We start from the raw sequence: 11,754 nt of genomic DNA on the forward strand, positions 1-11,754 counted from the left end.
GTGAAGATGGAGGGAAGGGAGAGAGAAGGGTGGAGGGGGGTAGTGAAGGAGTCAGAGCAGAAAATAGAGAGGAGACAGTGAGGGGAAGGGGGAGATTCGGATATAAAAAGGTAAGCACCAATGAGATGGTGGAGGGAAAGGACAATCCAGTGGAGGCAGAAGTAAGGATGGAAGAAGGTAAAGGGAAAAAGGTAGATCGCAGTGTGGATAATACAATCTGGTGGAAAGGACTTGTAGGAGGTGACAAAAAAGTGAATGATATGGGAGGACGTGGGAATGAAGGGAAAGTAGACATGGGCCTGGGAGATCTGAAAGAGGAAGGTCAAGGTGATGGAACTGAAGGAGAAAAGAGTGGTGGGGAAAATCAACATGACCAAGAGGTGGATTAAGGGCCCGGGGAGGGCGTTGGAGAATGTGACTAAGAAGAAGGCTGCCACAGCTAGCGTGGTGGTGGAGAATACTGCCAGGGCTGGGGTGAAGATCCTGGTGGAGAAGGTGGTTCCCTCCCGACCGATGGCAGCAGCAGCTCACAGGACACTGTCTTCGGCTTGTGCAGGAGGGGGAGGGGTCCATCAATGGAGGACCAATGAGAACTGCACATCTGAGTGCATCATCTTCAGATTAGAAGTGTCAGCCAGTTAGCATTGTTTCAGTCAACTCCATAGTCCCTTAATAGGTTTACATGAGATCTTTACATCAAAGCAGCAATATACACTTGCAGTAGATAGCATAAAACTATTTTGCTGTAAAATGAGCTACAAATCATTCAAAGGCATGTATATACACGCAAGGTTGGGTAGGTTACTTTCTAAATGTAATCTGTTACAATTACTAGTTACCTGTCCAAACTTTTAAGCAATGTCATTTTTGGAATAGGATTACTTTCCCCTTAAAAGGCATTAGAAGAAGACTAAAAGTATCCATCAAATGCATCAGGTGTGTCATCATAGTGGTCTCTGACTTGTGGTCAGACTCACTGAGGTGGAACAAACTTAAACTTGCACCTTTTTTCAATGCTGAATTGAATGTCATTGAGAAAACAGAAATGTGTCAATGTATTTATTCACACAGATCCTTTCTGAATTTAGTAATCTAGTTTTTTTTGAGTATCTGTAATCTGATTACAATATTGCTGCTGGTACACTGATTAGTTTTTTGTAATCAGAGTACTTGTAATCAGATACTCCACTACCCTGTAAACAATATTGTTAAGTGATGTAGCCAAATTAAACATGATCTATGAACACCTAGTGATACCGATGTCTGCTCCCATTGGACCACCTGTTTGAGACCAGTACTAACTCTTATTCATTGTCATTATAGACATTCCAACCTAACAATTAGAAAGGATAGAGAATTACAATTTCACTTTGAATACATATTTTCAAACCAATATTAAAATAACAAAAATATATACAATGTCCTTGTGTGTTCATTATATAAAGTAAATAATTTGAGTAAAACTGGCTATACTGCTCTGACAGTCTCTTCTCTGTTGGTCAACCTGGTCTCAGAGCATTTCGTATAATTCTGTATGTAAATCCGAAGTACTTCGTTTAGTATGGTGTGTTACGTTTGGTAAGTATTCACAAAGATGGTTACTTAAGGCAAAACAACCTGGACAGAGCATTTCGTATTATTATATAAGTAAATCCAAGACACTCCATTTTGTATGTTACTTTTCAAATGGTATGTATTAACTTGTGGATATAATCACCCATTTCAAAATATCAAGAGTGAAAGAAGCCCCATCTTCCTGATACAATTCCCATCAAGTACAAAATAGCATCACCTTATGCCATGTACTGTTATTACTAAACTACTGTACACCTTGACAAAAGTACCACAGGACATTGCATGAACACAAACTTAATTACATTGGGCCTCCCGAGTGGCGCAGCGGTCTAAGGCACTGCAGTGCTTGAGGCGTCGCTATAGATCCGGGATCGATCCCGGTCTGTGTTGCAGCCGGCTGCGACTGGGAGACCCATGAGGCGTCGCTATAGATCCGGGATCGATCCCGGTCTGTGTTGCAGCCGGCTGCGACTGGGAGACCCATGAGGCGTCGCTATAGATCCGGGATCGATCCCGGTCTGTGTTGCAGCCGGCTGAGACTGGGGGACCCATGAGGCATCGCTATAGATCCGGGATCGATCCCGGGCTGTGTTGCAGCCGGCTGCGACTGGGAGACCCATGAGGCATCGCTATAGATCCGGGATCGATCCCGGGCTGTGTTGCAGCCGGCTGCGACTGGGAGACCCATGAGGCGACGCACATTCGGCCCAGCGTCGTCCGGGTTAGGGGAGGGTTTGGCCGGCTGGGATGTCCTTGTCCAATTGCGCTGTAGCAGGCCGGGCGCATGCACGCTGACACGGTCACCAGTTGTAAGGTGTTTCCTCCGACACATTGGTGCGGTGGCTTCCGGGTTAAGCGAGCAGTATGTCAAGAAGCAGTGCAGCTTGGCAGGGTCGTGTTTCGGAGGACGCATGGCTCTTAACCTTTGCCTCTAGCGAGTCCCTATGGGAGTTGCAGTTATGGGACAAGACTAACTACCAATTGGATATCATGAAATTGGGGAGAAAAAAAAGAATTACACTGAACAAAAATATAACCAACACACAAAAAGCTTCTCTCAAATGTTACACATTTGTTTACATTGCTGTTAGTGAGCATTCTAATCCATCAGAAACAGTCTCGTGGAAGCTCATCTGGGTGCTCGTCATCCTCACCAGGGTCTTGAACCGACTTCAGTGGAATGCTCACCTAGATGAGCATTGGAGAAGTGTGCTCTCCATGGATGAATCCCAGTTTAACTGTACTGGGCAGATGACATAGTGTGGGCGAGCAGTTTGCTGAGGTTAACGTTGTCCCATGGTTGGTTTATGGTATGGGCAGGCATAAGCTAGATACAAATTGTATTGATGGCAATTTGAATGCACAGCGATACCGTGACAAGATCCTGAGGCACTTCGCCATGCCCTTGAGCCCCCATATCGCAAGGATCTGTACAAAAATTCCTGGAAGCTGAAAATGTCCTAGCTCTTCTATGGCCTTCATACTCAGACAGATCACCCATTGAGCATGTTTGGAAAGCTCTGGATGAACAAGTACAAGTGTGTTCCAGTTCTCGCCAATATCCAGCAACTTCATGCAGCCATTGAAGAGTGGGACAACATTCCACAGAACACAAACAGCCTGATCAACTCTATACGAAGATGCCACGCAGCACGAGGCAAATGGTCACACCAGACTGGTTTTCTGATCCACGCCTTTTGTTGAAGGTACAGTATATGTGATGAACAGATGCATATCTGTATTCCCAGTTTTGTTCAATCCACAAATTAGGGCCCAAGAAATGTATTTCAATTGACTGATTTTCTCATATGAACATTAACTCAGTAAACTTCAAATTGTTGCATGTTGCGTTTATATTTTTGTTCAGCATACAAAGCAATTTTATTTTCCCCACAGGTCAAATACAAAATACTTATAATATACACAAATTTTGTTTAAGTTCATTCAGCAAGTTATGAGATCCTTAGATTTACATATTAACAATGGAGTAGACAAAAAGTTTGGAAACTCAATCCTATACAAAACAAATCCACACAGACAGTGTAACTGTGAAAGATAAATAGAAAAGTTTACAGTTAATAATCTGGTATTAGCAGACAGCGCACACCTTGTACAGCACTATAGTTAGGCTACATTAGCATTCCCACAAACAAAAGCCTGTTCTATTAAGAGTCTGATCTGACATCAGGGCAGATTACTGTATAATGTTACCTGACCTAAAGGCAATGACAGTGGGGTTCAAAGATCCTGAGGACTTCAGTGGTCCACTGCTATGGTTAATTAACTAAAGAGCGGGGAGGAGTGGGGTGCCGTCTAAGAGCCACACATCAGGCAGTCGTCGCGGTTCTCCAGGGAACACACCATTGCGGCTCTGTTGAGCTCCTTGATCGCCTCCAAGTTCTTAGCCGACTGAGACTCCTTCAGCTTCTCCTTGTTCAGGGTGAACTGGATGGGGTTGGCTGCAGGCTTGGTCCTCAGGTAGTACATGCCCGTCTTCAGACCCTGAGGAGCAGAAAAGAGGTTAGTGGTTTATTTCATATTTAGCACTACTTTGATCCTCATACATTGCCTCCCTAGCCAATCACGCCAAGTTCCCATTGTTCTGGGTCCTCGGCGTAGACCTGTCACTCTCCGCCCCTCATGACACATGCTCGACACTTTCAGTCAGACTACAATGCTTCAAGGGGCAGCATCAGCCAGCCATTTTAACACCAGAGTTAAGGATGGCCCTGGGCTAAGAAAATGCAATCTTATAGAAACTTCAATAGGCAAGCTGACTCACCTGCTTCCAGCCGTAGAAGTGCATGCTGGTGAGCTTGCCATAGTTAGGCTCAGCGATGTGGATGTTGAGGGACTGGCTCTGGTCTATGAAGGCCCCGCGGTCAGCAGCCATCTTCAGAATGGTCTTCTGGGAGATCTCCCACACAGTCTTATACAGCTCCTTCAGGTCATCTGGGATCTCAGCAATGCCCTAAAGACAAGTAACAATAGAACGACGACAACTACTAAAAAAGGATAGCGCTTTTAAAATCGAACAAAAAAGTTAGACATGACCTTCACAAAATACAGTCAAAGGGCATAATTGCACTCTGATTAGTCTTCATTGATTGTGATGGTCTGGGTTCTCACCTGGATGGATCCATTCTGACCAATCAGCTGGTTCTTCATCTCCTCATTCCACAGCCCTCTCTCTGTTAGGTCCTTCAACAGATGGGGATTCACAATCTGCAAGGAGCACAAAGAACATTAGTCCTCACATACACACAACTTTAGCTTTTTACACTCCCAAACTCAGAGCCTTCTAGTGTTTGAGTATGCTGTGTGTGCAGAAGTCTAACTGTCTATGGAACCCACAGACTGGTACTGACCTGGAACTCTCCAGAGAGGACTCTGCGGGTGTAGATGTTGCTGGTGTAGGGCTCGATAGACTCATTGTTGCCCAGGATCTGGGCTGTAGAGGCCGTGGGCATGGGGGCCAGCAGCAGACTGTTCCTCACACCGTGCCTGGAGAGACGACGCAGAAGGGTGAGTGATGTGGTGATGAAAAACGCGACAACATTTAAATCCACTTGGTTGGTCATGTATGTGTTGAGACTAGTTGTAGTTGAGTTGGAAAATGGAGGACAAGGTTGAGAACTTACTTGGCAATCTTTTCCTTGAGAACTGTCCAGTCCCACAGGTCAGTTGGGGTTTTGTCCCACATGTTGTACTGAAGGATCTGGGGAAAATAACCATTTAAGCCCGAGACCCACACCAGAACATTCTCCTTAATCCAAAATTAACTATCGACAAGTTAGTTACCGTAAACAAAAACCCTACACAGGATATCTAACATCTCAGTTAGGTGTAAGGGTGGTGGTACTCACTCCTTTGCTGACAGGGGAGCCTGGGTAGGTCTGGTAGGCACCGAGCTCAGCAGCAAGCTCACAGCTGGACTCCAGGGCAGCGTAGTAGATGGTCTCAAAGATCTGAGTGTTGAGCTTCTGGGCCTCGGCACTCTCAAAGGGGAAACGCATCAGGATGAAAGCATCAGCAAGACCCTGCACACCGATACCAATGGGCCTGTGGCGCTTGTTGGAGTTCTCAGCCTGGTCAGAGAGGAGGCGAGGCATGGGACAATCAGTTACTGGTCCACATGAAGATATAACCTGTAGAATCATCAGTCTTGCTGATCATATTATTAGTATCACTAAGTTGAACGCTAGACATTACCTCGACCACAGGGTAGTAGTTGATCTCAATGATCTTGTTAAGGTTCCTGACGATGACCTTGGTGACATAGGCCAGCTTGCTGAAGTCAAATGTTCTCTCTGGGGTGACATACATGTTGAGGGCGATGGATGCCAGGTTACACACTGCCACCTGAGATTGGAAAATAGGAGCCAGATAGATTAGCGTCACACTTAGGCCATTTAAACATTCTTTGATGTGATCCAACATTTATTTTCAACAATATACAAATCAAAAGGATGCCATTCAAACAGCACTGTGATTATGTATGTATGTTATCAGAGCCATCATCCTTGGGTGATAGATACTGTAGTTGGTCATCTCTGCGTTGAGCGCTAATGCATATCTATGAGGTCATCCTGTGGCCAGAGTCAATAACACAATCTGAGGCTGGTCTCCGGTTGCGTCCAAAATGTCAACCTAATCTCTGTATAGTCCACTACCTTCAACCAGGGCCCCGATACAGGGAACAGGTATGGACTAGAGGTCGACCGATTAATCGGAATGGCCGAATAATTAGGGCCGATTTCAAGTTTTCATAACAATCGGAAATCGGTCATTTTGGTCGGTTTAACACCTTTATTTGAAATGTATTTAACTAGGCAAGTCAGTTAAACACATTCTTATTTTCAATGACGGCCTAGGAACGGTGGGTTAACTGCCTTGTTCAGGGGCAGAACGACAGATTTTTACCTCGTCATCTCAGGGATTCAATCTTGCAACCTTACGGTTACCTAGTCCAACGCTCTAACCACCTGCCTCATGAGGAGCCCGCCTGTTACGCGAATGCAGTAAGAAGCCAAGGTAAGTTGCTAGCTAGCATTAAACTTAATCATAATCACTAGTTATAACTACACATGGTTGATGATATTACTAGTTTATCTAGCGTGTCCTGTATTGCATATAATCGATGCAGTGCGCATTTGCGAAAAATGACTGTCGTTGCTTCAACATGTACCTAACCATAAACACCCATGCCTTTCTTAAAATCAATACACAGAAGTATATATTTTTAAACCTGCATATTAGCTAAAAGAAATCCAGGTTAGCAGGCAATATTAACCAGGTGAAATTGTGTCACTTCTCTTGCGTTCATTGCACGCAGAGTCAGGGTATATGCAACAGTTTGGGCAGCCTGGCTCATTGCGAACTAATTTGCCAGAATTTTAAGTAATTATGACATAACATTTTAGGTTGTGCAATGTAACAGGAATATTTAGACTGATGGATGCCACCCGTTAGATAAAATACGTAAACGGCTCATAAGCATTCAAACAGCACTTCCGTGCGTTTTGCCAGCAGTGCTGCTGTTTATAACTTCAACCATATCAACTCCCGAGATTAGGCTGGTGTAACGATGTGATGTGAAATGGCTAGCTAGTTAGCGGGGTGCGCGCTAATAGCGTTTCAAACACCACTCACTCTGAGACTAGTTGTTCCCCTTGCTCTGCATGGGTAACGCTGCTTCGAGGGTGGCTGTTGTCATTGTGTTCCTGGTTTGAGCCCAGGTAGGAGCGAGGAGAGGTACGGAAGCTATACAGTTACACTGGCAATACTAAAGTGCTTATAAGAACATCCAAAGGTATATGAAATACAAATGGTAGAGAGAGAAATAGTCCTATAATTCCTATAACTACAACCTAAAACTTCTTACCTGGGAATATTGAAGACTCATGTTAAAAGGAACCACCAACTTTCATATGTTCTCATGTTCTGAGCAAGGAACTGAAACGTTAGCTTTCTTACATAGCACATATTGCACTTTTACTTTCTTCTCCAACACTTTGTTTTTGCATTATTTAAAACAAATTGAACATGTTTCATTATTTATTTGAGACTAAATTGATTTGATTGATGTATTATATTAAGTTAAAATAAGTGTTCATTCAGTATTGTTGTAATTACACAAATAAAAGTGAATTAATTAATTTAAAAAATACGCCCGATTAATCGGTATCGGCGTTGAAAAATCATAATCGGTCAACCTCTAGTATGGACTTGATCAAAAGTAGTGCACCAAATATGGAATCGGGTGCAATTTCAGACAGCTTCAGTAGTTCAAACAGTTTAGGTAATCGATTGCCCTCACCTCATCATGGCTGGTGTACTCTACAATTTCGGTACAAAGGTTACTGGACTTAATGGTGCCCAGGTTCTGCTGATTGCTCTTCCTGTTGCAGGCGTCCTTGTAAAGCATATAGGGGGTGCCCGTCTCAGTCTGGGACTCAATAATGGCATGCCACACCTGCTGGGCCTTCACCACCCGCTTGACCCGACCCTCCTGCTCATACCTGACGACAGACAGAGACAGGCCCAGTGAGACATTGCACAGGGAGTAGACTGGTATGGAGCAGTTATACCAGGTCAGGAGCACCGGTCTTACATGGTATAGAGCTTCTCAAACTCCTCCCCCCAGCACTCGTCCAGTCCAGGGCAGTCACTGGGGCACATCAGGGACCAGTCCTGTGGGTATGATACACCAATGAGTACTGATATCTTTCAAGATATTCATCTAAACAGAACCACTCCTTATTCCCTTCTTTAATTCAACCTTGAAGAGCGATGTACAAAATATACTAGAGCTCGAATTTCATGAAATTCCATCTCTGGTTTGAATACTTCAGTTGATAAATGTTGCTGCATACCTGGTTGCTCTCCACTCTCTTCATAAAGAGGTCAGGGATCCACATGCCGTAGAACAGATCTCTGGCCCTCTGCTCTTCCTTCCCCGTGTTCTTCTTCAGATCCAAGAAGTCAAACACATCAAAGTGCCACGGCTCCAGGTACATGGCAAACGCACCAGGTCTCTGAGAAGGAGGGCAATGAGCGGGAGTTAAATGCCTGATGACGGTACAGTAAACACAGGCCAGAGTCTGAAAGACCGTATACATGTTCTCAGAGCCATCAGACTTGGGTGATAGATAGTGGGTCATCTCTGCGCAGAGCGCTAATGCATATCTATGAGGTCATCCTGTGGCCAGAGTCAATAACAAAACCCGTATTCAAATCTAAGTTCATTCTCACCTTGTTGCCTCCCTGGTCCACATAGCGTGCTGTGTTGTTGTACACTCGGAGCATGGGAACCAGCCCATTGGAATTACCATTTGTCTTAAAAACAAAAACAAAGAAGCCTCAGTAACTGAGTGACTCGCCAAGCATCAATGAAACACGAGTCATTTTTTCTCATGTACAAACTTTCCCCACAATCGGTCAGAGCCATCAATCACGCCAAGTACCCACTGTTCTGGGTCCTCGGCGTAGACATAGCCCCATCACTCCACACCCCTCCTGACACTTAATCGGGCAGTCTTTTTATGAACGTGATCCTCACCCCAGCAATGTAGCTGCCCGTGGCTCTGATGCAGCTGACTGCCACTCCGATGCCCCCTGCTGATTTAGAGATTAGGGCACACTGCTTTAGGGTGTCGTAGATGCCCTCAATGCTGTCATCCTTCATGGCCAACAGGAAACAGCTGAAAAGTCAACAAGGACAACTAATTTAAAACCAATCAAGCGCTTTTCTGGTTTGCACTTAGAACTGTCAAAGAAGTCTGCAATTTTCTGCAATTCAGTAATCATAGCCTGAGGAATGGCTTCTAGTAGAATGGCAAAAGTAGATCCAAAATATGAAGTGCTTACCTGGACAGTTGTGGGCGGTTGGTGCCAGCGTTGAAGAGTGTGGGCGAAGCGTGGGTGAACCACTTCTCTGACAGCAGGTTGTAAGTCTCGATGACAGCGTCAATGTCAGTCTGATGAATCCCAACTGCCACCCTCATGAGCATGTGTTGGGGTCGCTCGGCAACTACACAGAAACAGAACAGGTCAGCATGAGGGATGGAGCTCATCTGAACCACATAAAAAAAACAGCTCTGAAAATATGCGTGTTTGGCCAGGTGCCACTGGTGAGGAGCCCTAATCCAGTGCAGCATAGGTTCGTATCATGACAAGATGTCAATTCTTACAGGGACAGAATTTATGTAACCGGCTCACCTTTCCCATTAATCTTCAGAAGGTACGACCGCTCAAGTGTCTATGTAGAAAAACACAAAAAAGTGTTTACTTTCCTACGATTGCAGAATTTACTTTTAAATTATTATGGTTTATAAACCGTGTACTGTAAAAATGACCTTGAATCCAAAGAAGTTGTAGGAGAAGTCCCGGTCGAAGATGATTGCAGAGTTGAGGCGATCCTTGTTTTCTAGGACAATGTCAAGTGTCTCCTTGGCAACCATGGGAGAGTGGCATCTGTTTAGTGGGTTGACATAGTTGTAGAGATCCTCCACCACATCTAAAACAGCATTGACAGAAAAAATGAAGAGATTTCCAGATACCTTAGTTTCACACCCAGGGTTTAGAAATTACTTTTAGGTACCAATTTCTTCAGTTACCAGAAGTGCGATTGTCAGCTCACTGGCAAATTCGACATCCGTGCCACTGAATGAGTGGACAGGCTGAATCTTGGCTACTTTGAGTGAGCCTGATAATGGAGAAATATGCATAACTTGCAAGAGAGACTTACCACTGAACACCTTCTTGGTCTCCTTGTGCAGGTTGGAGACGGCGATGCGGGCAGCCAGGATGGCATAGTCGGGGTGTTTCGTTGTGAGGGTTGCAGCAATCTCTGCAGCCAGTGTGTCCAGCTCCACTGTAGTGACCCCACTGTACAGACCCTGGATTACCTTCATGGTGATCTGGGTCTAAACGTGGGACAACAGGCAGGGTAAAGGGTGCGTTAGAGGAACACAGCACACAGAAACACTAGAATTAACAAACAACGGAAATACAATGAACATAAAATATCGACTCACTGGATCTACAAAGTCAGAGTTGAGTCCATAGCACAGCTTCTGAATACGGGAAGTGATCTTGTCAAACATGACACGCTCTTCGCGCCCATCTGAAAATGATGTAATGACGGAAGTGTTAAACAGAAAATCAACAATAAAATATGTGCGCGCCATGGAAAAGGAATTTACAAGTTAATGTCAGTAATTGCCACAAAGCTTAAAAACTAAGTTAATTTAGTTATGTAATTGATGGGATAGTCACGGATACTAGCAAACGTCCTGTTGTGTAACCCAGAAAGCTGTTTTGGGGAAAAAAAGTATAATTTAAATACTTGAAAATGTTAACTAGCTATATGATTAATTGATGTGATAGTCACGGATACTTCCAATCAAATGCACTAGATAGAAGCACCTAACTGGCTAGCTAAACTACAAAACGTTGACAAATTTGGCGCCAAGTTTGACAAAAGGAACATTGCTGCAAGACTGTCAATAACCTGTTTTGATCGTTCTTATTAAACGACGACAGCGGTCCTTCTCTAGCTAGCTAACGCATTCAATAACATTAGTTACCTAATTAGGCAAAGTCATTCAACGTGGTTAATGACAGTACAGTAGCCAACGATATAATAATACACGTTCAAAAGGTTGCTTGTAAGAAAAAAAGACAAGAGTCAGTCAAATTGCAAACTTAGCTAGCTTTTGCTATTATTCCTACTAGAAATGACCTACCTCGCTTTATCACATGCATGTTGACAAGGGTTGTTTTCTTTCCAGAGAAAGTGCGAAAAATAAGAATACTGATATATAGCTTAGAATGTACAGAGAGTCTCACGCTAACAGCCGTCGAAGACTTCAAGTGCAGAAGATAAACCGCGAATAACTGCTTCTTCTTCTATGAAGTTTAACAACGGTTGGCATCCAATTTGTTGCATTACCGCCACCTACTAGATTGGAGTACAACTTCCTTATACTTTGCTTGAAAAATAAAAATAAATACCCTACCATCTAACACTACACTCACTAATTTCAAAATGATATAAAATCAAATTAACACCACCCTACTCCACTAATTAAATGTATGTATTCCTACCTCATGCAATCATCCTGAAAGGATGGGACATTACCACTTAACACACCCTTTAACTCTTCTGATGTCAAA

The 11,754-nt window shown here is 43.9% G+C and overlaps 1 protein-coding gene, 1 non-coding gene and 1 pseudogene across 2 annotated transcripts; all 3 read right to left on the reverse strand.

Annotated features, from left to right (window-relative positions):
- Positions 1 to 3,410: 3,410 nt before the first annotated feature.
- LOC110533741 (ribonucleotide reductase M1 polypeptide) lies at positions 3,411 to 11,546 on the reverse strand. The gene is made up of 18 exons (XM_021618232.3): positions 11,325 to 11,546; positions 10,614 to 10,702; positions 10,325 to 10,502; positions 9,933 to 10,093; positions 9,796 to 9,835; positions 9,445 to 9,607; positions 9,137 to 9,278; positions 8,830 to 8,913; positions 8,451 to 8,612; positions 8,189 to 8,268; positions 7,895 to 8,096; positions 5,788 to 5,937; positions 5,442 to 5,663; positions 5,217 to 5,293; positions 4,944 to 5,079; positions 4,705 to 4,800; positions 4,358 to 4,546; positions 3,411 to 4,077 (listed from the first exon to the last, which is right to left on the reverse strand). The coding sequence occupies exons 1-18, from the start codon at positions 11,341 to 11,343 to the stop codon at positions 3,889 to 3,891; spliced, it is 2,379 nt and encodes a 792-aa protein (XP_021473907.1). The 5' UTR covers positions 11,344 to 11,546; the 3' UTR covers positions 3,411 to 3,888.
- Positions 4,149 to 4,266, reverse strand: LOC118937084 (small nucleolar RNA SNORA17; annotated as a pseudogene).
- On the reverse strand, positions 8,705 to 8,783 carry LOC118937077 (small nucleolar RNA SNORD83). Its single transcript, XR_005034473.1, has one exon. It is a non-coding gene; the product is annotated as a small nucleolar RNA SNORD83 (small nucleolar RNA).
- Positions 11,547 to 11,754: the final 208 nt, after the last annotated feature.

The sequence above is a fragment of the Oncorhynchus mykiss genome, chromosome 10, assembly GCF_057628025.1.
Source record: "Oncorhynchus mykiss isolate SJ-2025 chromosome 10, ASM5762802v1, whole genome shotgun sequence".
NCBI lineage: Eukaryota > Metazoa > Chordata > Actinopteri > Salmoniformes > Salmonidae > Oncorhynchus > Oncorhynchus mykiss.